Source organism: Syzygium oleosum, unplaced genomic scaffold (assembly GCF_021117445.2).
Source record: "Syzygium oleosum isolate NSW1041296 unplaced genomic scaffold, Sole_v2.1 Sole_v2.15, whole genome shotgun sequence".
Lineage (NCBI taxonomy): Eukaryota > Viridiplantae > Streptophyta > Magnoliopsida > Myrtales > Myrtaceae > Syzygium > Syzygium oleosum.
This window is the reverse complement of record NW_026607499.1, coordinates 5,949,606-5,975,812: the sequence shown is the minus strand read 5'-3', so window position 1 is coordinate 5,975,812 and position 26,207 is coordinate 5,949,606. Positions and strand designations below refer to the sequence as shown.

General features: G+C 41.4%; 2 protein-coding genes across 2 annotated transcripts in view; both read right to left on the bottom strand.

Annotated features, from left to right (window-relative positions):
- Positions 1–5,240: 5,240 nt before the first annotated feature.
- The window catches only part of LOC115669378 (salutaridine reductase-like), a 54,492-nt gene continuing 33,525 nt past the window's right edge, over positions 5,241–26,207 (bottom strand). Inside the window, exons 4-9 of the mRNA XM_056318450.1 lie at positions 12,483–12,665; positions 11,764–12,131; positions 6,946–7,189; positions 6,804–6,866; positions 6,254–6,436; positions 5,241–5,870 (exon numbers count right to left, since the gene is read on the bottom strand). Coding sequence (XP_056174425.1) covers positions 5,493–5,870; positions 6,254–6,436; positions 6,804–6,866; positions 6,946–7,189; positions 11,764–12,131; positions 12,483–12,665 — 1,419 coding nt within the window. The 3' untranslated portion in view covers positions 5,241–5,492. The remainder of the gene's footprint in view (positions 5,871–6,253; positions 6,437–6,803; positions 6,867–6,945; positions 7,190–11,763; positions 12,132–12,482; positions 12,666–26,207) is intronic.
- On the bottom strand, positions 17,404–24,168 carry LOC115692523 (salutaridine reductase-like). Its single transcript, XM_056318316.1, has 5 exons — positions 24,089–24,168; positions 23,744–23,987; positions 23,595–23,660; positions 23,045–23,227; positions 17,404–18,056 (listed from the first exon to the last, which is right to left on the bottom strand). Exons 1-5 carry the CDS (start codon positions 24,094–24,096, stop codon positions 17,679–17,681), a joined length of 879 nt encoding a protein of 292 aa, XP_056174291.1. The 5' UTR covers positions 24,097–24,168; the 3' UTR covers positions 17,404–17,678.

Below are 26,207 nucleotides of genomic sequence, written 5' to 3'. Positions count from 1 at the left end.
GAAACGAGAAAGCATGAGGAAGCCCGGGCCTCAGAACACTTTCCTTTACATGGCTGGATATCATCAACGGGCCGATTTGGAATACTTCCTCAGGCCCTCAAAACAAAACATTTGTAATTCTTTTGAATAGTTCAGGCGAATTACATTTGTTGGAATGGAAATTGCAATACTAAAATTCCAAGCATAATTACAAATTCAGAAAACTAGGAATCTTAGAAAACAACTGGGACTTTTAGAAAGCAAGAAAAGCTCCTACATAGGAGGATTCAAACTATTAAATATGCCTCTATTCTAAAGGAGGAAAATTGAGTCTACAGTTTACTCAATGACGATATCCGTGCCTCCTGCTTGATTGGGTGGTGCGTTGCGGAATGAAAACATCTTTGCATCCAGCAATTTCTGGACCTTACTTTTCAAAACAACGCAGTCATTGACGGAATGTCCCATTTCGCCTAAATGATAGTCACATGCCTCGGAGGGATCGTAGTTGGGGAAACGCTCAGGATTTTCACGCTTTGGCTCTTTAGCAAGCAATCTCTTTTCCAGGAGAATAGGCAGGATCTGAGACATAGGCAAAGGGAGTGGCGTGAACTATTTTTTGTTATTTCGCATTTGGGGCGGCTTGCGGCCTGAGGCCGGTTGCTGTCCACTGCTCATCTGAATCATTGGGGAAGGACAAACGGTTTGGGTGTATGCAATATCCGCATCTGTCAGGGGTTCTTTCTCCTTCTTCATGCCGAGTTTCTTGCTTGTGGAAGTGGGGTCTGTAAACCACCCCTCACGCAATCCCATTTCGATTCGTTCACCCACAGGAACAAGACGATTAAGGGATTTAGCAGTGGCACCAACCAGGCGGTGTCTGTATTCATATGGAAGAGACTTTATGAACAACTTCACTTGTTCATGATCAGTGAGTTGTGGGGTAACCTGGGCGGCCAAGTTTCTCCATCTGGTGGCATACTCTTTGAAGGACTCACTCTTCTTCTTCTCAGCGCGTTCCAGATCGTCACGAGTAAAGGTGACGTCAAGGTTGAATTGATAATGCTTGAGGAATGCATCAGCGGCATCATCCCAAGACTTAAAAGTATCCACATCTTTCGACATATACCATGTCAGGGCTGGCCCCGTCAAACTCGCTTGGAAGGTTTGAATCATGAGGGGTTCATTGTCAACGTACTGGGTCATCCGCACATGATACATGTGCAAATGATGTCTGGGGCATGAGGTACCGTCATACTTCTCGAATTCCGGCATCTTGAACTTTTCTGGTACTTTGACCCATTTGTATATAGACAGGTCAAGTGGGACAAGCGTTCTGCGGGCCTTGTAGTGCTTTCAAGATCTCCTCGACCTTTGCAAGGCGTTTGTCCTGTTACATCATCCGTACGGCTTCAAGTTCGAGGCTTCGACGGCAAGGGAAGCGGATCGTCCTCTAGCGGGGCATGTTGCTATCGATGGCGGAGGTTTTGTCTTTTCCAGTAGACGGTGGTGGTAACACCACTTCAACTGCTGCAGGCGTAGGTGTGAGCTTGCCATGAATGGATTCCACCTGCTTTGTGAGATTTTGGATCGCATTGATGACCATTTTCATCTCATCTTCCATGTTATTGAGGCGGACATTTTCTTCGGCCATTTTTTGTAACTACCTGCGAAAACGCGTATATGAATGAGTATAATGCCCAATAAAGAATCATTCTATGACTTAGTCATATTATTATTGCATATTTTCTTTATTTGCAAAGAAAAAATAAGCAAAAAGGGTTTTTATTAATATTAACATTACAGGCGGCGTCCCCGGGGTTCGAACCCCGGTCGCCTCGGACCGTTACTGCTCATCCCCGGATACCACTGGGCCGAAGGCCGCGGTGGTGTCATTAAGGGGCAAAAAATTTCATTTAAAGCATAAAAAAAATGGCCCGAGTTATATTAACATTTGTACAACCTAAAAACATTTTTACAGGAGATAACCAAAATCCCCGAACATAATTACGGGGAAATATAAAAGACAGGGTTTTTAACAAAAGGGCGCCATTCCCGGATACTTATTTTATAAATGATGGGGAAATCACGATCTCTCGGAGGCGCTTATTTTTACGGACAAGCTCCGCAATAAGCGTATCCCTGGTATATAGACTGCAATCAACAGGTGGCCTAACAGTAACAAATCAATTGAATAAGTAGGCCGTATATATAAAAAAATGAGAAGGGATAGAATATATACCTTTCCTTGAACCATGGCAATCACAACAACATGCACATGAGGAGTGAGGTTCGATTTCTATCTAGACTGGCTCAGCAACATGAAGTTAAAAGGGTGCCTGACCGTCGCAGTCTCGCGTTGGTGTCAAGTCCTTTTAACCTCGGCCAAATCGAAAGGAATATCTTATAGTCACGCGAAGAGCGGCTAAAGATACTTCTTTACGATTTTTTAGAAATAAATTTCGGGGAAAAGAAAGGCAACCTCTACATCGCGGGCTCGCGTTCGAGGTCGTATCTTTCTTAACACCATCCTAAGATGCCCTATCGCGGCCCAGGTCCGGCAGCGTGGTTGTGTGTGCAGCGGTGTAGTGCTAAATCATTAAAGCATGCACAACAAATTATAAACAATCAATTCGAACCTGCAAGAACAAATAACACCTTAATGTCAGTATCGTACCTGGAGTCCTTGCTGCCAAACAAAAATCATTTTTGAACAGGATAAAATTTTTGGCCTAAGTCCACTTTAAAAAATGCAAGTCCCCAGCGGAGTCGCCAGTCTATCGCGACCGAACTCCCGAGCCCCTTTTTTATCGAACATGCAAAAAGAAGGGGGGCTCGCCTGGTACGTGCTAAGTGTAGGTTCGGGACTTAACTCGGGCTCTCCCAAGCCCATACCATATCGCGACTTAGGGTTTAAGTTTTTAACATGCAAGTGGTTTATATCGAGGAGTCGCCACTAATCGATTTGGGGTGGGTCGATTAGAAACCCAAATAGGGTGATGGGAGAATCACCCTATTTCTACGAACCAGAGATTAAATGAGTTCGGAGACTTGGTTACACTAGTTGGATAACTAATGCCCTTTCGGTACCATTTTACCCTGTTCATTTCTGAAAATATTTGTCAGGCAATTTGAATTGATTTTAGGACCTTTCTCCTAACATGTGAGGTGATCAAGCGAGTGCATAATCAGAAACGATTAGCAGTCAGGAACACAACAATTCATGCAGTCTAAGGTTCTAACCTTAACTAAGTCAGATGACATTCAAAACACAACAGCTCATGCAATTGTATTGAAAAACATGCATAATAATACAGCGATAATAAAAACTAACATGCAAAATACTACCGCGCAACCTCAGGCTTGTCTAATTTAAACAAGACAAAAAACATGCATAATAATACAATAAATTAAAACACTTAGATATAACATAAAAAAAAATTTTAATTAATTTTTTTTTAAATTAAGAAAATATGCTCTAATAGGCCCTATTAATGCACATATGCCTAATGTCTATATGCAATGCATTTAAATAGAAATATTTTTTTGTTTTAGGAATTAAAGAAAATTAATTCCTAAATTTTGTGTAATTAATTTTTGGCAAATTAAAAATAGGTGTCAACACCAATGACCAGAAGATCCATTACTGGATTTTGCATCAAGCTTGGAAAATCACTGATTTCATGGAAGACAAAGAAACAGACAACCGTTTCATTGTCATCAGCTGAATCTGAGTATCGAGCTATGGCAAAGATAGTCTATGAAATAATTTGGATACGAGGTCTACTCTCAGATCTTGGGGCCCAAATTGATGGGCCAAGCGAACTATTTTGTGATAATGATGCCGCTCTCAAATTAGCGGCAAATCCGGTCTTTCATGAGAGAACGAAACATATAGAAGTAGATTGTCATTTCACTTGAGATAAGATTCGAGAATGGATTATTCTAACAAGAGGAATTGGAACTGTAGAACAACTTGCAGACATCTTCACCAAACCATTGTGTCAAAGACAACACACATACCTATTGAGTAAAGCTAGGCGTCCTTGATATATACAAGCCACCAGCTTGAGGGGGAGTGTTGGAGATGCGATTTGATACTATTGAAGATTTGGATGATCCTAATTGAGGACTCGATTGATTTAGTCAATCCGTGATTAGTTTAGTAAAATGGGAAATTGTAATCTTGTATATTATTTCCTGTTTTTTTCTTCTTTCTAGCATTATAAATAGACCAATGTCCATGTATTCTTTTCAGATCAATACAATACAAAATTTCCTCCATTTTCTTTGTTTTCTGTCAAAAATACCTCCATTTATAATCTCTGCGCACCGACTCCTTGCTGGATATTTTCCTTCAATCAAATATTCTCATTGATATTAACCGATTCTTCCTTAGTCCACTTTCCTCAAGATCCACCGCTTCTTTATTCTTTTCCTTTTGTTTCTTTCGATATTTCCTCTTTGTTGGCCGAAGTGTATACACCAATATATGCTCATGATCAAAATAATATTCCCATCTCTCGCACACGAGCTTGGTGATTGCTTAAGCTTCCAAAGTTTTGGTAACTTAGTAGCTTAGTTGATTTTTCTAAATTGAGCACTCCACGTGTATTTTATACGTGTAATTTGGCCAACATGTGCGAAGTGCGAGGCAATTTTCAGCCATGGGCTTGGTTCAATCAATTCAATTAAGCTCAGAATCATTTGCTCGAGTCCATCTACCGTCGGTCCGATAGATATGCAAACTATATGGGCCTAAATTATATGCTATGCGATTTTGATATTTTTGTTTAGGGGTTAAAATTTAATCCCTAATTTTCTATGCAATTAATCACTAAATGATGTGCCAAAATTTAGATGTCAACATCCCCAAGCTGGAGTTGCCCCCAGAGACTGTAAGGACCATAGTCTGCCACCTCGTCGCGAGCCATTCCAGATGCACATGGGGCAGTCCTATTCCTTGAGAAACACGTCACACATGCCGTGGTTGTTGCAGTCGGCGTCGGCGAGTTTGAGAATGCCATAGCTATGTTGATTCTCAGTCGCAGCTGATGGCATGACCTAGGAAATGGTACTTACATGGAAAGCTCGGGTTGTTGTGAATCATCGTATTCGGACGGCTAGCTTCTATCTTTTTCTGTTTTCATCCTGATTCCGGATTAAGACCCCAGATCAGGAATTAAATTGGTTTGCAGACGTACAATTCCATTTCTAAACCAAATTGTCATTCCATACGTAGTCAAAATGACTCTAAATGATTAGACCCAAATTGAATCATTTCATCTTGTATAGTGCTAAATCATTCCAAAACTCGTACCAGCATAGCTCACATTTGCTCTCCTTCTCGTTCTCCCCCACTCTTTGACATCTTCACTCTCTCCAATCTCAGTGCAATAACTATAATGCGGTTTTAGAAGCTCCTACCAATAAACAGAACGAAAAATACAATAGAACATAGCTTTTGGGTTTAAACGGACATAGCCTCTCTGCACTACTCATCCAAATCTTGATCAAAAGGTCGACACTACCGTCCGATCAAAGAACAAGCCGGAAGGTCCTTCTTTCGGCATTAAAGCCAACATAACGGGGCCTCTCGCGCCTTCCTCAACTGGCAAAAACCCCGTGTTGTGGTTTAGGTCGGTCTTGACGAAACCGGGGTGAACGGCATTTATGGCTATACCGGGGTATTTCTGTGCCAAAACTCTTGTGTAAGCATTGAGAGTTGCCTTGGAGACGATGTAAGAGGATACAATGATCGGCCAGCCTCCAGTTTCCAACCTATCCTCCTTCATATCCTCTAGAAATCTCACTACCAAGCCGTCCACTTTCTCTTCCGTGAGGCTATCGATGTCATTGAACTGCTCTTTGATATTCTCTCCAGGGATGTACTAATTCAAGAAGGATAAGATGAACAAAACTTTAATGAGAGAATGTCCAAAGTTACTAATACTTTTAGAGGAATTAATGAGCATGCATGGATTATTCAATTTGTTAGGGAAATAATTGGAAAGTTGTTAAATATTAGCGCACTTTATAAACTGTTGGTTATTTTACATTCCTTGTGTTCGATACTTCATATCTGCCTCACTTAATTTTTTTCTTTCACGTCATGAGTTTCCATCGATCTCCTTTGTCATCGCTTTAAACAACCAGATGATACAATAAGTTGATTATGTGTGGTTTTTCTCGATCGACAACAAGAAAAAATTCGTTTGTGTATTACACTAATTAAGTACATACCTAAATTCGACCAAAAGGAAAAAGTACATACCTGAAGCTGGCCAAGGCCAGAGGAGACATTGACTACTTTTGCCGAATTTGACTGTTGAAGAAGAGGTAGAAGAGCAGCAGTTACTTGTTTGATTCCATAGTAGTTAGTCCTCAGACATTTTTCTGCTAATTCATAGGTCTCCTCAATGAACTCTTTCGATGATTTGGCTTGCGGACCTGTAATCTGCAATAAGGTTACATGAAAAAGACAATAGTGTTAACCAGTTTAAGTCTCTTACTTTCCATGAATAAAAGGAAAAAGGGAAAAATACTGGATGCCCCAAACATCATGCTAGAAGAAATATTTTCATGTCAAGAAACGAATTGATTAACGTTCAAACTAACGTTTTGGAGTTTGTACGTTAATGATTTCCGATCAAAAGCTAAGCTATTATCTAATGGTGGGCAAATGTGTATTAAGGTTAGTATCTAGGAAAGTAAAAAGGTGGCGTGAGATACGCATGAACTTTGTACATGTTCTATAAATCACCTCACAAAAATAACATGAAAAATGTATTTCATAGTAGTATTGCCGACTTGAGAAAACTCACTTTATCTCTTGTCAAAACCAAGTCTTTATTCATGACTGCTCCGGCTACGCCTGCATTATTCACCTGCAAGGCCACTTTGTGGCTCTTTTATCAATCTATTTGCAACATAATACATAACAAGTGACAAATGAATAGATCATACCAAAATATCGAGTTTTCCGAACCGAGCCTTGACGAAATCCGCCAGAGAATGAATGCTGGTCCCGTCTACCACGTCAAGCGGATGAAAGACCACGTTGGAGATCCCACTACTCGCGAGCTTCTCGATAGCCTCATTCCCTCTATTCACATCTCTTGCGGTCAATACAACAAAGACTCCATTCGAAGCTAGTTGCTTGCATATCTCGAATCCGATCCCTTTATTCGCACCCGTAACGACCGCAACCCTACAGAAATGAGCATAAAGATGAGAACAAGACACAAGGGTTAGCATTTTCCCTGAAATAGATTGTATCGAACTGGTTTCGATAATTTTTCAGGGGTAGTGGAAGCGAGTGGTACCTGTCCATCTGATGAAGAGCTTGAAATGTTAAAATCCGCCCTTTTTTTTCCTTCTACAAGATTTTGCAAGGTGGTGGCTCTTCTGCTGTGGCTTGTTGAGTGCATATTTATAGGCGAAAACATCATTTTTCTCTATCCAGAAGAACAAAAGGAAAGAGAGAAAACGTCAGCCAGTGCGTCGTTGGTTTATATTTGGTCGTTGGTCGTGCAAGAACGTATGCAGTGACGTATCCTCGCCTTTCTTATCTAAGCGTTGATGACTTTCTTTCAAGGAGCAAATGGCAAAATCGGCCTTTGAAGTGTAATAGTATTATAGGACAAGGTAATGCTCTCTCATTAGTGCTCTTGAATATCATAAGTTATCCCTCATACATAGCTTTCCATGTCAAGTAGTTGACTAGTGGCTATTTATTTGGGAAAAGTGCCAAAAAAGTCCTAAACCTTTTGCATTAGTGTCAATTTAGTCCTAAACATTTTTTTGGTGCCAATTCAGTCCTAAACCTTTGCATTGGTGCCAATTTAGTCCTAAACCTTTTTTTGGTGCCAATTAAGTCCTAAACCTTTTAAATTTGTGTCAATTCAGTCCTAAACCTTTTGTTTTGGTGCCAATTTAGTCCTTCCGGCCAATTTTGACCGGAATTTGCCGACGTGGATGCCAGCCGGCCGGCGGCCGTTCACCGGCGTCGACGTGGACAACTTTAATAATATTTTAATATTTTTTTGAATTTTTATTTTTTTTCCTTTTTTTCCTTTTTTTTCCACTTTTTTTTTTGTCTCTCCCCCTTCCTCTGGCCGGTCGCCGTGGCCGGCGAGGTCGAGCTTGCCGGTCTCTGGCCTCTGCCCGGTCACCGGACCAGCGACCGGCCAGAGGAAGGAGGGAAAGACCAAAAAAAAAAGAAAAAAAAGGAAAAAAAAATACTCAAAAAATATTTTAATATTATTAATGTTGTCCACGTCGACGCCACGTCGGTGCCGGTGACCGGCCGGCCGGCGTCCATGACGGCAAATTCCGATCAACATTGGCCGGAAGGACCAAATTGGCACAAAAACAAAAGGTTTAGGACTGAATTGGCACCAATTTAAAAGGTTTATGACTTAATTGGCACAAAAAAAAGGTTTAGGACTAAATTGGCACCAATGCAAAAGGTTTAGGACTGAATTAGCACAAAAAAAAGGTTTAGAGCTAAATTGGCACCTATTTATTTCCTCTCGCCTCAAGGTGAATCACTAAGGGAAAGTTAATGGATTACTAAGCAGGCACAACTGGTTACTCATCAAAGAGATGGTGCCATCACCTAATGTGCACTCTCCTAAGTCCATTCCAATCGCAACTTGAGGTTTAAATTGAATTGTTTTAAACATTCAATTTTATTTATTTAGAGTTGTCACTAATCTGTTATGGGTCGAGTCAACACCCAAGTTGTTGAGAAAAATCCTGAGGATTTTAATAATAACAAAACTATCTCTTGCGATTTGAGGTTTGATAGACGCGAGTGTTGTTTCTGTCTAGGTGATTATTGATGACTCAACACCATTAAAACGGCAAAAGGACACCAGAAGTGCCATAAGTTGTGTACGGAGGACACTTTAGTGCCATAACTTTTTTTTCGGATCACTTTGGTGCCAAATCGGAGGAAAATAGATCACTTTAGTGACTCCGGCCAAAATTCCGACCAAAAAACTGATGTGGCATTTATATTTTAAAAAAATGATCTGACTTGTACACGTGGAAATTATGTGGCTTTTTTTCGAATTTTTTAATCTTTTTAATCTTTTTTTTTCCTAACTTTTTCCCGATCGCCGGTCCGGCGACCGGCCAAATGGGAGGGCCGGCGAGGCCGACCTCGCGGGCCTCTGGCGAAGCTCGCCCAGCAAAGGCGAGGCCGACCTCGCCGTCGCACGGGTCGAGGCGACGGCGAGGTCGGCCTCGCCTTTGCCGAGCGACGGCAAGGTCGGCCTCGCCGGATCCGGCGAAGCTTGCCTGCGGCCACCGGCGAGCCCGCCAGTCTGGCGAGGCCGACCTCGCTGCGTTGGGCGAGGCTGCCTCGCGCATGATCGGGCGAGGGTCGCCTTTGCACGGGTAGGGCTGGCGAGGGCAGCCCTCGCCCGACGCCGGCGAGGGCCGCCCTCGCCGGATCTGGCGAGGCCGGCCCTCGCCGGCGTCAGACGAGTGCTGTCCTCGCTCGCCCAGGCGAGGGCGACCCTCGCCTGAGTCGGGCGACCCTCGCCTGAGTCGGGCGAGTGCTGTCCTCGCTCGCCCAAGCGAGGGCGACCCTCGCCTGAGTCGAGCGAGGGCTGTCCTCGCTCGACTCAAGCGAGGGTTGCCCTCGCCCGACGCCGGCGAGGGCAGCCCTCGCCTGAGTCGAGGGAGGGCTGTCCTTGCCTGCGTCGGGAGAGGGTGGCCTCGCTGGCTTCCTCCTCTGGCCGGTCATCGGTCCGGCAACCGGCCAGAGGTTGAAGAAGAAGAAAAAATTAAAAAATCTTATTTTTCTAAAAAAGTACACGCCAGCGGACTAAACGGCGTCGTTTTTGGTTTTTAATGCTGACTGGACCTCTCCGGCGAGCCATGTCAGCGCCACATAGGATTTCTGGCAAGCCATGTCAGTATTGGCACTAAAATGATCGTTTTTCAAAAAAGTTTGAACCAAAGTGATCCGAAAAAAAGTTATGGCACGAAAGTGACATCCGTACACAAGTTATGACACTAATAGTGTCCTTTTGCCCCATTAAAACTATCCTTGACGCCAAGTGAAAGAACTTGAAAGACCTGGAAGGACCTCAAGGGTGAACAAGTCAAAGAGAACAAGTAGTTCGTGAGGACTTGGAGAAACCAATAGGTGAACAGTTCAAATGAAGTTTAATTCACACGCATGCTCGGGAAAACTCGATGGAATTTGATAAACACAACTGTCAACTGGACCGCTAGGCCAAAAACTAAGAATCGTTGATAGAAGCTACGGCTTATATCAAACTGAGATGAGCACTTCTGGACTAGTGACATTATGAAGACCCAGACTTTCTTTAATCATTATGATGCATTCAAAGAAATCTGATAGCCAATCACAAGTCTAGAATTATGGATTTATTTGCTTAAAAGAGAATCCAATCGCTCCATGTCAGTCACAGAGAGATGAGTAAAGATACGATGTGACGCAACTACAAACACGCGCGCAACCATATGAATGAATTGGCCACGCAACAAATCACGCATCGCATCGCGTGACCCGGCAGGCGCGAGAATGTGAAGGGCCCCCTACTCTCGGCTGTACCACTCCCCCACCACCTCCTCCTTCCTTCGTCTCTCTGTCTCTGTCTGTCTCTCTGGGGCTCCACCTCGCAACGGTAACTGCTTTCTGTTGATTGCCTCATACTGTTTTCTGTTGCAGGCCAAACTTCGCATTGGGGATGTTGTCAAATGTTGTATTAAGAAGATCACATAGTTTGGTATTTTCGTGGAGGTAGGTTAATATGATTATTCTAGCTCGATAGTGATCTCACTCAACATTCTATGTCGGTGATATCCGTACTTAAACCAAGCGACTTTATGGAACAAAATCAGATCTCTCTGCCATTGGGATTATTGGGTGCTCTTATCATATTATATGAGGCTCCTCTAGCAAATTGAGAGTTGTAACAAAGAGGTGGATGTGCTAATTATAGTGGAATCTTCTGCTTGATGTAGCCCTAATTTAAGGGTGAATTAGAATAAACCTTATGCCTCGATTTCTCTTTCTCATTTTTACACTCTATTTCGTTGTGTTTATCCACCTAATACTAGCACTTTTGGCTTTCTGACTTCTTAAGAAGATCAATTTGAAATCAGGTTGTGGAGGCCAAAGTTCATCAACTGGATTTCGCACTTGAACGCATTTTCTTGTCACCGAAGGAAATCGTAGTACTTTAGTTCAAGATTTAGGTGTAAAATGCGAAAACTCTTGTATTGGTTCATCATGACAATCTTTGCTTTCTATGGCAGCCCGATCCGCTGATTGAGGCCTTGGAGTCAGTTAGTGATGGCAATTCGTTCACCTGGAAGCTACGCAAGCAGAATCCGAGGTTCCTGCAATCATCTTACAATTGGAACCTATTATCGCTCATTGAACGAAGTGGCTCATGAGCAATGGTTGGTGCGGCTTATAGATGTTTATAGAGTAGCGATTCTAAACAACTCAGAAACAGGATAATGACAGCAAGTAGTTTTTCTGTCTGTGAAGTTAATTGCATAAAAATTACGTGGTTTACTTGATTCCATCTTTAAAATGTTGAAAAAAGCGTAGACTCACATGATGCTTAGCATAGTTGATTGCCTTTCCCATTTTTCATCCCTCAGCATAGATGGTGTTTGTTTTATTCTTGCGAACATGCAATTAGACAAATTGAAAATTGTGTCTACATAGCTTGAGGGTTTGAATGGACATAGCCTCTCTGCACTACTCATCCAAATCTTGATCAAAAGGTCGACACTACCGTCCGATCAAAGAACAAGCCGGAAGGTCCTTCTTTCGGCATTAAAGCCACCATAACGGGGCCTCTCGCACCTTCCTCAACTGGCAAAATCCCCGAGTTGTGGTTTAGGTTGGTCTTGACAAAACCGGGGGTCACGGCATTGATGGTGATATCGGGGTATTTCTTTGCCAAAACTCTAGTGTAAGCATTGAGAGTTGCCTTGGAGACGATGTAAGCGGAATAAATGATCGGCCAGCCTCCAGTTTCCAACCTATCCTCCTTCATATCCTCCAGAAATCTCACTACCAAACCGTCCACTTTCTCTTCCGTGAGGCTATCGACGTCATTGAGCTCCTCTTTGATATTCTCGCCAGGGATGAACTAATATAAGAAGGAGAAGATGAACAAATCTTTCATGAGATACTATGCAAGTAACTAATAATTTTAGAGGAATTAAAGAGCATGCGTGGATTATTCAATTTGTTAGGCATATAATTGGAAAGTTGTTAAATATTAGCGCACTTTATAAATTGTTGGTTATTTTACATTCTTCGTGTTCGATACTTTGAATCTGTCTCACTTAATTTCTGTCATTCACATCATAAGTTTCAATCGATCTCCTTTTTCATTGCCTTAAACAACCAGATGATATAATAAGTAAATTATGTGTGGTTTTTCTCGATCGACAACATGAAAAAATTCGTTTGCGTATTACACTAATTAAGTACGTACCTGAAGCTGGCCAAGGGAAGAGGAGACATTGACTACTTTTGCCGAATTTGATTGTTGAAGAAGAGGTAGAAGAGCAGAAGTTACTTGTTTGACTCCATAGTAGTTAGTCCTCAGACATTTTTCTGCTAATTCATAGGTCTCCTCAATGAACTCTTTTGTCGATTTGGCCTGCGGACCTGTAATCTGCAATAAGGTTACATGACAAAAACGACGTTGTTAACCAGTTTAAACCTCTTACTTTCCATGAATAAAAGAAATAAAAGGAAAAATAATGGATGCCCAAAACATCATGCAAGGAGCATTTTCATGTCAAGAAACAAATTGGTTAACGTTCAAACTAACATTTTCGAGTTTGCACGTTAATAATTCCGATCAAAAGCTAAGCTATTATCTAATGGTGGGCGAATGTGTATTTAGGCAAGTATCTAGGAAAGTAAAAAGTGGCGTGAGATACGCATGAACGTTGCATATGTTCTATAAATCACCTCACAAAAATAACATGAAAATTGTATTTCAAGTAGTGTTGCCAACTTGAGAAAACTCACTTTATCTCTTGTCAAAACCAAGTCTTTTTTCACGATTGTAGCTCCGGTTATGCCTGCATTATTCACCTGCAAGGCCATTGTTCTTTTATGGCTCTATTCTCAATCTAGTTGAAGCATAATATAACAAGCGACCTATGCATAGATTTACCAAAATATCGAGTTTTCCGAACTAAGCCTTGACGAAATCCGCTAGCAAATTGACACTTGTCCCGTCAACCATGTCGAGCGAATTAAAGACCACTTTGGAGATCCCAATGCTTGCGAGCTTCTCGATAGCCTCATTCCCTCTATTCACATCTCTTGCAGTCAATACAACAAAGACTCCATTTGAAGCTAGTTGCTTGCATATCTAGAATCCGATCCCTTTATTCGCACCCGTAACGACTGCAACTGATGCACCTAGGGGACCGGCGGACCCGTTATGCGACTGGATGAACCGGCGGGCTTGAAGTCAAAGATGTTGGATTGAGCTCAAATTTGGTCGGCTGAAGCGAAACGGCGTGCTAATCAATACTCACTGCCATTGGCTGTGACTAATGATGGATTTTCGCGATTCGAGGTCGTTTAGATGGGTTTTTCTTTTTTTTAGTATTTTTTATGGGTTAATTTAGTAAAGGGTAGCTTCGTAATTTTACGTTTTGATGTTTACTAATCCTAGTAGGGTTAGGCTTGGGGATATATAAGCTTATTTTAGGGTTTCCTTTAAGCAGACTTTGGATATTTTGATTTGATAATCATACTTGGAGGACGAATTGTTCTTTTGTCGAATTTTCTTGTTCAGTCAATTTTTCTATCGCGTTTTCGGCATCAATTGGTATCAGAGCACAGGTTGCTTGAATCAATGGCTGAACAGAATCGCGGTCATGGACGGCGGGCTCGTGGTGGCCGGGGGCATGGAGGCGTTCCTGAAGCAGTCGACCAACCGCGTCTAAGAGATCTGTGAGACGTAGAAATTGAAGAACAGAGAAAACGAATCCAAGATTTGGAGCGACAACTTGCGGAGGCGAGATTGGGCATTCAATCCGAAGAAGAAGCAGAATCTGAGGATTCATCCAATGATGAAGAGGAGGACGTAAACCCTTTCGGGGTTCTGAACCAGGGGCGGAATCGAGGAGTATGACCTGGAAATCAGCGCTCTTCGCAAATTTTCGGGATGAAGATCGAGATTCTCGAGTTTAATGGTAAGGCTCATCCTGATGAGTTTATTGATTGGTTGCATACGGTAGAACAGATTTTTGATCTTAAAGACCTAACTGAGGGGCAAAAAGTGAAGTTAGTGGCTATTAGGCTGCGAAAACATGCTTCGCTTTGGTGGGAACACGTGAAAAAGCAACGAGCTAGAGAAGGGAAGCCGAAGGTGGATCGCTGGGAGAAGATGAAAAAGTTATTGCAAAAATTTTTTTTGCCTACCCATTATAGGCAAGAGGCGTTTATCGAGTATCATAACGTCAAGCAAGGTGATAAAACAATTGAGGAATTTACAGAAGAATTTGATCGCTTGCGGATGCGTTGTGATGTGGCGGAGGAAGACGAGCAGACGATTGCACGATATATGGCAGGGCTGCGATATGAGATCTATGATGCTGTCCAATTACAGCAGTATTGGACATATGAGGATGTGTGCAGACTAGCCCTAAAGGTGGAGGGGCAGTTTAAAAGAAAGAGCAGTAATTCTAATTGGTCAGGCAACAGTTCCAAGTGGTCAGATAAAGAATCCCAAGGAAAAGCGGGAACATCTGCAGTAAATTCGATACCGGTCACAGTTAAGGATGTGAGTTCTAAACCTGCATCCAACGAGGGGCAGAGTAGTGCTGGAACTAGCATGGGAGGAGCTGCAGGCAAGCGATGTTTTAAGTGTCAAGGACTTGGGCATTTTGCTGCTGATTGTCCGAACCGACAGTTTGTGACACTTGTAGATAATCCAACTTTTGATGAAGACCCAACTTATGATGAATCTAATGGAGAGCAAGCAGATGCGGATCCAGATTCGGAGGACATTGTCTATGCCGATTCTGGTGAGTCTTTAGTTGTGCGTCGGGTTTTAAATATTGCTGAGGTAAATGATGAATCGTGGCTCAGGCATAATATCTTTCATACTAAGTGCACTAGTGGGGGAAAGGTGTGTAGTATGATAATTGACGGGGGAAGTTGCGAGAATGTAATATCTACCACTATGGTAGAAAAGTTGGAGTTGAAAACTGTCGAACATCCTCAACCATATAAGCTGTCATGGGTTAGGAAGGGGAATGAGGTAAAAGTGAGCAGGAGATGTTTAGTGCAGTTCTCGATTGGGAAGAAATATACTGATGAAGTGTGGGGTGACGTAGTTCCAATGGATGCTTGTCATATTTTATTGGAGAGGCCGTGGCAGTTTGACAGAAAGACACAGCATGATGGTTTCAGAAATACTTATACCTTCAAGAAGGATGGCCGAACCATTACCTTAGGTCCTTCAGATTTGAGAAAGGAAGTGAAGAATAATCTGTTGTTCAGGTCAGAATTTCTAGAAGAGGCAGTGAACGCGCCTGAGGTTTTTGCCATTGTGGTGATGGAGCAGAATTCTGACAGTCCCGAAATTCCTACCCAAGTTCTGCCCTTGCTTGAGGAGTCTGCTGATATCGTACCGGAAGAGTTACCACCTGGGTTGCCGGGTGAGCACAATGTTTCTGGAACTTTTAATGTAGCAGATTTGTCAACTTACTACACTGAAGAGGAAGAAGACCCTAAGGAGATTGATGACAACAATGAAGACGAAGCAGATTCGAGGACGAATCTTTCTCTAGCAGGGGAGGATGATGCACCTAGGGGACCGGCGGACCCGTTATGCGACTGGATGAACCGGCGGGCTTGAAGTCAAAGATGTTGGATTGAGCTCAAATTTGGTCGGCTGAAGCGAAACGGCGTGCTAATCAATACTCACTGCCATTGGCTGTGATTAATGATGGATTTTCGCGATTCGAGGTCATTTAGATGGGTTTTTCTTTTTTTTAGTATTTTTTATGGGTTAATTTAGTAAAGGGTAGTTTCGTAATTTTACGTTTTGATGTTTACTAATCCTAGTAGGGTTAGGCTTGGGGATATATAAGCTTATTTTAGGGTTTCCTTTAAGCAGACTTTGGATATTTTGATTTGATAATCATACTTGGAGGACGAATTGTTCTTCTGTCGAATTTTCTTGTTTAGTCAATTTTTCTATCGCGTTTTCGGCATCAGCAACCCTACGGAAATGAACACAAAGATGAGAACAAGACACAAGGGTTAGCATTTTCCCTGAAATAGATCGTATCGAACAGGTTTCGATAATTTTTCAGGGGTAGTGGAAGGGAGTAGTACCTGTCCATTTGACGAAGAGCTTGAAATGTTAAAATCCGCCCTTTTTTTTTCCTTCTACAAGATTTTGCAAGGTGGTGGCTCTTCCGCTGTGGCTTGTTGAGTGCATATTTATAGGCGGATTACATCATTTTTCTCTATCTGGAAGAACAAAAGGACAGAGAGAAAACATCAGCCAGTGCGTCGTAGGTTTATATTTGGTCGTTGGTCGTGCAAGAACGTATGCAGTGACGTATGCAGTGACGTATGCTTCTCGCCTTTCTTATCTAAACGTTGATGACTTTCTTTCAAGGAGCAAATTAATGGCAAAATCAGCCTTTGAAGTGTATTAGTATTATAGAACAAGGTAATCTTCTCTCATTAGTGCTCTTGAATATCATAAGTTATCCCTCATATATAGCTTCCATGTCTAGTAGTTGACTAGTGGCTATTTATTTCCTGTCGTTCTTAAGCCAGTGCCTACTTTGTCTCTTCAACAATATCACGACCTTCCTCGAGGTGAATCACTAAGGGAAAGTTAATGGATTACTAAGCGCGCACAAATGATTATTCATTAAAGAGATGGTGCCATCACATAAGGTGGATTTTCCCAAATCCATACCAATCGCAACTTGATGTTTCAATTGAATTTTGTTTCAAAAATTCAATTTTATTTATTTAGAGCTGTCACTAATCGATTGTGGGTCGAGTAAACACCCAAGTTGTTGAGAAAAACCCTGAGGATTTTAATAATGACAAAACTATCTCTTGTGATCTGTGGTTTGATAGATGTGAGTGTTGTTTCTGTCTTAGTGACTATTGATGACTCAACACCATTGAAACTATCATTGACGCTAAGTGAAAGAACTTGAAAGACTAGAAGAACCTTAAGGCTGCATTTGGTAATATGGATAGGATAATTTGTTATCCTATTAGCCTATCTGATGTTTGGGGAAATCCTTTGGATTAGACAAACCCGGATACTTCCGGATAAAACGCCGGATAAAAGATATGGGGGAGGATGTACAATTCCATTTCGAGAACAAATCGTCATTCCATACGTAGTCAAAATGACTGTTAAACATTTTACCCAAATTGAATCATTTCATCTTGTACAGTGCTAAATCATTCCAAAACTCGTACCAGCATAACTTACATTTATTCTCCTTCTCGATCTCCCCAACTCTTTGACATTATCACTCTATCCAATCTCAATCTCAGTGAAACAACTATAATGCAGTTTAGAAGCTTCTACCAATAAGCAGAACGAAAAATACAATAGAACATAGCTTTTATGGTTTAAACGGACATAGCCTCTCTGCACTACTCATCCAAATTTTGATCAAAAGGTCGATACTACCGTCTGATCAAAGAACAAGCCAGAAGGTCCTTCTTTCGGCATTAAAGCCACCATAACGGGACTTCTCGCTCCTTCCTCAACAGGCAAAAACCCCGTGTTGTGGTTTAGGTCAGTCTTGACGAAGCCGGGGTTCACAGCATTGATGGCAATGCTGGGATATTTCTTCGCCAAAACTCTTGTGTAGGCATTGAGAGTTGCCTTGGAGACGATGTAAGCAGAGAAAATGATCGGCCAGCCTCCAGTTTCCAACCTATCCTCCTTCATATCCTTTAGAAATCTCACCACCAAACCATCCACTTTCTCTTCCGTGAGGCTATCGACGTCATTGAGCTCTTCTTTGATATTCTCGCCAGGGATGAACTAATATAAGAAGGATAAGATGAACAAATCTTTCATGAGAGAATATGCAAGTAACTAATAATTTTAGAGGACTTATTGAGCATGCGTGGATTATTCAATTTGTTAGGCAAATAATTGGAAAGTTGTTAAATATTAGCGCACTTTAGAAACTGTTGGTTATTTTACATTCCTCGTGTTCGATACTTTGAATCTGTCTTCACTTAATTTTTTCTTTCACGTCATAAGTTTCAATTGATCTCCTTCGTCATCGTGTTAAACAGCCAGATAATAAAAGTTGCTTATGTTAAGAAGTGATTCAAAGCTGAGTTCCTTGCTTTTAGGAGGCAGTTAGCTAGTTACGTAGTCAACAATAAATTAGATTGTTAGCAGATTCTTAGGAGCCATATCTGGCTTAGTTGCTGATTTTACGTTTTGTGAATTCTATTTATTGCTATTTTGTATTCTCAAAAAGTGCGCTGAATAAAAGTCCTCCACTTTCATAATCTCCTCTGTTTTACGTATAGTTTCTGTCTTGTGAGCTTGATTTGTATTAAGTGACCTTCTTATTGATCCAACATTGTGGTATCAGAGCCAGGTTGAAGGTCTCTACTGCAAATCAACATGGCAGCAAATGGATCTAACTCGCAGCAATCGATGATACCCATTTTCAAGGGTGAAAACTATGAGTTTTGGAGTATTAAGATGAAGACTCTCTTTAGGTCTCAAGACCTATGGGAGATTGTGGAAGATGTGTGCCAAAGAATGAAGAAGAGGGCAGAATGCGGGAGCTGAAAAAAAGAGATGCCAAAGCTCTTTTTTTTATCCAACAGGGGCTGCATGAAACTGTCTTCTCTAGAGTTTCAGCCGCGGAAACAGCAAAAGAAGCATGGGAAGCTTTGAGAAATTAGTTTCAGGGGACAACCAAGGTCAAGGCAGTGAAGCTGCAAACCTTGAGGAGAAATTTTGAGACATTGCAGATGAATGGTGGAGAGTCCACTCAAGATTTCTTTTCAAGAGGCATGATAGTGGTAAATCAAATGAGATCGTATGGAGAAGAGATCTCAGATGAAACCATTGTTTGCAAAATACTCAGAAGCTTGACAACAAGATTTGATCATGTAGTGGCAGCAATTGAGGAATCAAAAGACTTAACAACCATGTCTGTCGATGCCTTGATGGGTTCTCTTCTTGCTCATGAAGATAGAATCAACAGAGCTGGAGAGAGAATTGATGAAAGGGCGTTCCAAGCTAACTGCAATTCAAGAGGAAATTGGAGAGGATCAGGAAGCTCAGGGAGAGGAAACGGAAGAAGTGGGATGCGAGGCAAAGGCAGAGGCAGAAACGCACAACAAGAAACGAGAAGATGCTTCAATTGTAACAGAGTGGGACATCTTGCAAAAGATTGCAAGGTTAAGGTTAACCAGGTAGAATTTGCTGATGCTGAGGAACAAGAAGAGGAGGAAGAAGAGTGTTACCTATTTATGGCACATGAGGAGACAACACAGAACAAGAGGTCCATTTGGTTTGTGGACAGTGGTTGCTCCAATCACATGACCGGAGTGAAAGAACTGTTCAAGGACTTGGATGAGTCTCAGAAACGAATGATCAGTCTTGGGAACAACTACAAAATTCAGGTGTAGGGAAAAGGCACAATACTTATCAAGACACATCAAGGAAGAAGCAAGCTGATTAGGGATGTCTTGTATGCACCTCAATTGGCTCACAACCTGTTGAGTGTAGGCCAATTGCTGAAGTCAGGATTTATAGTTCTCTTTGACAACAACACTTGCACCATTAGAGACAAAGAAGGAGGACAACTGGTGGCTCGAGTAGCAATGACAGAAAATCTTATGTTTCCTTTTGAGGTTACAGCAGTAGAAGAGCTCAGTATGGTAGCAATCAATTCCTCAGAACTATGGCACATGAGATACGGCCACCTGAATTATAGGAGTATGAAGGAGCTGTCAATAGATGAAATGGTCAGTGGGATGCCAACGATAGGTGACAAATACAAGCAGTGCGAGGAATGTATTTTTGCAAAACACAGCAAGAAATCCTTTCCAAAAGAAGAAGCCTGGAGAGCCACCGACGTATTGGAGCTGGTGCACATGGATCTTTGTGGACCAATGAGTACAACCTCATTGGGTGGAAGTAAGTATTTCATGATGTTGATTGATGATTTTAGTAGAATGAGTTGGGTTTTCTGCCTCAAAGTTAAGTCTGAAGCGCTTGAAACATTTAAGAAGTTTAAAGCTTTTGTTGAGAAGCAAAGTGGGAAAAATATCAAAGGGATAAGATCAGATAGGGGAGGTGAATTTCTTTCCACAGAATTCAATCATTTTTGTGAAGAAGCAGGCATAAAGAGGCAACTTACAGCACCTTATACACCAGAACAAAATGGTGTGGTGGAGAGGAAAAATAGAACAAGTGGTGGAGATGGCCGGGCCTTGCTTGAAATCGAGAGACATGCCTAATCTCTTTTGGGCGAGAGCGGTTCACGTTGCTGTCTACATTCTCAACGTATCCCCAACCAAGGCAGTGACAAAGAAGACCCCATTTGAAATGTGGTATGGCTTTAAACCTACTGTTAGTCATTTGAGAATTTTTGGATGTGTGGCATATGCTATGAAAAATCAGCAGGATAGAAAGAAGTTGGATGAAAAATCAGAAAAGTGTGTGTTCATTGGGTATTGTACAAAAAGTAAAGCATACCGATTGTACAATCCTGTAACTAAAAAAGTGTTCATTAGTAGAAATGTGAAGTTCAATGAGGAGGAAGGATGGAATTGGAAGGGAAAGGAGAAGAGGGAAGTGATACACCTTATGGATGAAGAAGGTACCGAAGATGAGGAGCATGAAACTCAGTCAGAAAGTGCACATGCACACAGCAGCGTAGGTGCAGGTGGATCTTCAATAAGCTTGGATACAACGAGTTCAGATGAAACACCACCAAGGAGGATGACCACAAGAAGCTCAAGAAGAATCGAAGAAGCAGCAACTTCCAGTTCAGAAGAGACACCTCCACAAAAGGTGCGCTCCTTGAGGGAAATCTTTGAGTCTTGCACATTTGCTCTCTTTATAGCTGATCCGGGCTCTTATGAAGATGCAGTTGGTATAAAAGAATGGGAAGATGCAATGAAGGAAGAGTTAGAAGCTATTGAGAGGAATCACACATGGGAACTTACGGATTTGCCACAAGGAAAACAAGTAATTGGGTTAAAGTGGATTTTCAAGACAAAGTTTCATGCGGATGGGAGAATTCATAAGCACAAGGCAAGGTTGGTGGCCAAAGGGTACTCACAGATCCCAGGTGTAGATGTAGAGGAGACGTTTTCACCTGTAGCCAGATTTGAAACAGTAAGATTAGTCCTGGCGTTAGCAGCTCATATGAGATGGAAGGTGTATCAGTTTGATGTCAAATCTGCCTTTCTTAATGGTGAGTTAATGGAAGAGGTATTTGTCACACAACCTGAAGGATTTGTTGTGAAGGAAAAGAAGGACAAAGTGTACAAGCTTCACAAGGCTCTATATGGTTTAAAACAGGCACCAAGAGCATGGTACCTGAAAATCCATGAATATTTCATGGAGTGTGGCTTTGTGAGAAGTTGCAGCGAACCAACGTTGTATGTGAAGAGAAATGGAGTCAAAGATCTGTTGGTGGTGTGTATTTATGTGGATGATATGGTATATTGTGGGTCAAATGCTACTGCAATTTCAGACTTTAAGCAAGCAATGAAGAGTAGATTTGAGATGACGGATCTAGGCCTTCTTCATTATTTTTTGGGAATTGAAGTTCAGCAAATGGAAGGTGGCATATTCATAACCCAGAGAAAGTATGCGAAAGATATGCTCAACAAATTCAACATGAGCAACTGCAAATGGTCTACAACCCCTATGAATATGAACGAGAAGTTGCAGATGGAGGATGGTTCACCAGCAGTTGATGGAAGCATGTTTAGGAGTCTTGTAGGAGGGCTTACTTATCTGACTCGTACTAGGCTAGATATAGCCTTTTCTGTAGGTGTTGTATCGAGGTTCATGCATAATCCTTCACAACATCACTTAGGAGCAGTAAAGAGGATTCTTAAGTATGTTGCTGGCACCACTGATCTTGGAATTTTATACAAGCAAGGGTCTGAATTGAAGTTGCTGGGGTATACAGACAGTGATTGGGCTGGATGCGTTGAAGATAGAAGAAGCACATCCGGTTACTGCTTCACCTTGGGCTCAGGAGCAGTAGCATGGAGTTCTAAGAAGCAAACAACAGTTGCCTTGTCCACTTGTGAAGCTGAATATATAGCTGGAGCAGGAGCAGCTTTTGAGGCAATTTGGTTGAGGAAGGTCTTGAGTGAGCTAGGTCAGGAACAAGTAGAGGCCACTGTTATAAAGTGTGATAGTGCTTCAGCCATAGCTTTGAGTCGAAATCCAGTCTTCCATGGTCGATCCAAGCACATAGAGATTAAGCATCATTTTTTGAGGGAGCTGGTAGCTAGAGATGAAGTTAAGCTGGATTTTTGTGGGACAGAAGAGCAGGTAGCTGATGTGTTAACTAAAGCTTTATCATGTGGGAGGTTTGAAGAACTTAGAAGTCAACTTGGTTAACCAACTTTGAATCAAGGGGGGATGTTAAGAAGTGATTCAAAGCTGAGTTCCTTGCTTTTAGGAGGCAGTTAGCTAGTTACGTAGTCAACAATAAATTAGATTGTTAGCAGATTCTTAGGAGCCATATCTGGCTTAGTTGCTGATTTTACGTTTTGTGAATTCTATTTATTGCTATTTTGTATTCTCAAAAAGTGCGCTGAATAAAAGTCCTCCACTTTCATAATCTCCTCTGTTTTACGTATAGTTTCTGTCTTGCGAGCTTGATTTGTATTAAGTGACCTTCTTATTGATCCAACAGCTTATGTTCGGTTTTCTTGATCGACAACATGAGAAAATTCCCTTGCGTATTATTACCCTTATTAAGTACGTACCTGTCTGACCAAAAAAATAAAATAATAAGTACGTACCTGAAGCTGGCCAAGGGAAGAGGAGACATTGATTACTTTTGCCGAATTTGATTGTTGAAGAAGAGGTAGAAGAGCAGCAGTTACTTGTTTGATTCCATAGTAGTTAGTCCTCAGACATTTTTCTGCTGATTCACAGGTCTCCTCCATGAACTTTTTCATCGATTTGGCCAGCGGACCTTTAATCTGCAATAAGGTTACATGATAAAGGCGATAGTGTTAACCATTTTAAGCTTCCTAATTCTGATATATAAAAGGAAAAAAGGGAAAATAATGGATGCCCCAAATATCATGCTAGAAGGAATATTTTCATGTCAAGAAACGAATTGGTTAACGTTCAAACTAACATTTTCGAGTTTGAACGTTAATGAATTCCGATCAAAAGCTAAGCTATTATCAAATGGTGGGCGAATGTGTATTAAGGCTAGTATCTACGAAAGTAAAAAAGTGGCATGAGATACGCATAAAAGTTGTATATGTTCTGTAAATCACGTCACAAAAATAAGATGAGAAATGTATGTCATAGTACTATTGCCGATTTGAGAAAACTCACTTCATCTTCCGTCAAAACCAAGTCTTTTTTCATATATGTAGCTCCGGTTACAGCTGCATTATTCACCTGCAAGGCCATTGTTCTTTTATGGCTCTTTTTTCATTCTACTTGTAACGTAATATAGCAAGTGACATATGAATAGATCATACCAAAATATCGAGTTTTCCGAACCGAGCCTCGATGAAATCCGCCATAGAATGGACACTGGTCCTGTCTACAACGTCGAGTGGATGAAAGACTACGTTGGAGATCCCAATACTCGCGAGCTTCTCGATAGCCTCATTCCCTCTATTCAGATCTCTTGCAGTCAATACAACGAAGACTCCATTTGAAGCTAATTGCTTGCATATCTCAAATCCGATCCCTTTATTCGCACCCGTAACGACGGCAACCCTACGAAAATGAACACAGAAAAGAGAACAAGACACAAGGGTTTGCTTTTTTCCCTGAAATTTATCATATAATTTCTCAAGGGTAGTGGAAGCGAGTAGTACCTGTCCATTTGATGAAGAGCTCGAAATGTTAAAATCTGTCGTTTCTTTTCCTTTTACAAAGATTTTCAAGGTGGTGACTCTTGTGCTGTGGCTTTTTGAGTGCGCATTTAATTATTTATAGGGGGAATAACATCATTTTTCTCTACCTAGCCAGAAAAAAGGAAAGAGAGAAAACATCAGCCAGTGCGTCGTAGGTTTGTATTTGGACGTTGGTCGTGCAAGAACGTATGCCGTGACGTATCCTCCTCGTCTTTCTTATCTAAGCGTTGATGACTTTCTTTGAAGGAGCAAATGGCAAACAAATATCAGCCTTTGAAGTGTAATAGTATTTTAGACAAGTCAATCTTCTCTCATTGGCAATCTTGGATATCATGAATTACCTAGTGATAAGATGTGGGGACGAGGTACGACTTATCCGTCATACATAGCTTTCGTGTCAAGCAGTTGAATAGTGTCTATTTATTTCCTGTCGTTCTTGAGCTAGTGCCCTACTTTGTCCCTTCAACAAGGTGAATCACTAAGGAAAAGTTAATGGATTACTAAGAGAGCACAAGCCGTTATTCAACCCGCAGTTTATACCAATCGAAACTTGAGGTTTTAATTGAAACATTTTAAACATGCAATTTTATTTATTTGGAGCTTCCACTAATCGGTTATGAGTCGAGTAGACACCCAAGTTATTGAGAAAATCATGAGGATTTTAATAATGACATAACTATCTCTTGTGATTTGTAGTTTGGTTTGGTAGATGCGAGTGTTGATTATGTCCAGATGACTATTGGTGATGCAACACCATACATCATATGAAAATAGAGGATCTCGCATCCGCTCATGATATCGCACTTTGTATATGCACGTATTTATGGTCTCTTTCTTTCTAATTCTGCACCTTCGCTGTACAAATACTAATTTAAGCATTTGAGGGTGTCCAAAATAGGGAAAGTCTGACGCCGGAGAAAGTGTAGAGAAGTAGGAGGCAACACAAGTGAGAACTGGAATAGATAGGTCGCTCGTCACTCGTAGGTAATTAACCTAGGAGATAAGAGCAAATACTCTCCACCCGTAGGAATCCATCTAAGGGATAAGAGTAAAACAAGAAATCTTTCTTGTTCTCAAGCCAAAAGCTCAATTAATTTTACTCAAAATAAGTCTTCTTTTTGTTATTCATCATAGCACGTCTATATAGAGCATGGAACAACCCTCCAAGCTTGAGTAATTACTAAGACTCTTTGGAAAGACAAAAGACTCATAGGAAAGACAAATAACATTTACAACCATAAATAAATAAGGACTCCATAAACTTGAACGACATTAACTAGACCTTGAAAATATACGAGAATTAAATGTAACCGATTGAAGGTCTCCATGACTTTACCATTTCCAAAGTGGATAATTAATGGCCTTTGAAGGAACCCAACAGCCTTCGGTTCGTTGTGATCGAAGAGTCGACTTGGAATCAACAATACAAACAAGAGCCGACTTGGTACCGATAATATTGACAAGAGCCGATTTGGTACCGATAATATCGACAAGAACTCAACGTCTCAAAAATGCTCTGCATCATACGCTTCTGTTGCGCATAAACTCGTCTCTGAGTTTTCTTAGTCTTCATCATCATGGTAGAGGGAAAGATTCGCAACATTGAACGTTGCAGAAACAACATACTCACTAGGAAGTTCAATTTTGTAGGTATTGTCGCCAATCCTTTGCAGCACCTTGAAAGGACCATCAGCCCTAGGCTTCAGCTTTCCGTGACGACCCCGAGGAAATCTTTCTTTTCTAAGATGTAGCAAGACCAAATCTCCTTCCTTAAAAACCGCAGGCTTTCAATGCTTATTTGCTCTCACTTGATACTTCGCATTGTGCTTTATTATCCTTTCCTGAATTTGCTCATGAAGATTCTTTAGATAGTTGGCATGTTCCTCAGCATCTCCGCTAAAATGATGAGAGATGGGAAGTGGAGCTAAGTCCATAGGACTAATAGGATTTTTGCTGAACACAATCTCGAAAAGACTCTTCCCGGTTGTTTAGCTTGAAGACCAGTTGTAAGTAAATTCAGCTTGAGCTAAAGTAAGGTCCCATTGACGTAGGTTACTCCCAATTAAGCTCATTAAAAGAT

Coding starts and splice junctions, on each gene's coding strand:
- LOC115692523 (XM_056318316.1), bottom strand. Junction 23,228..23,594: donor TGGTTTTGACGGAAGATGAA/GTGAGTTTTCTC, acceptor ACCTTATTGCAG/ATTAAAGGTCCGCTGGCCAA. Junction 18,057..23,044: donor CTTCCCTTGGCCAGCTTCAG/GTACGTACTTAT, acceptor TTCTTATATTAG/TTCATCCCTGGCGAGAATAT.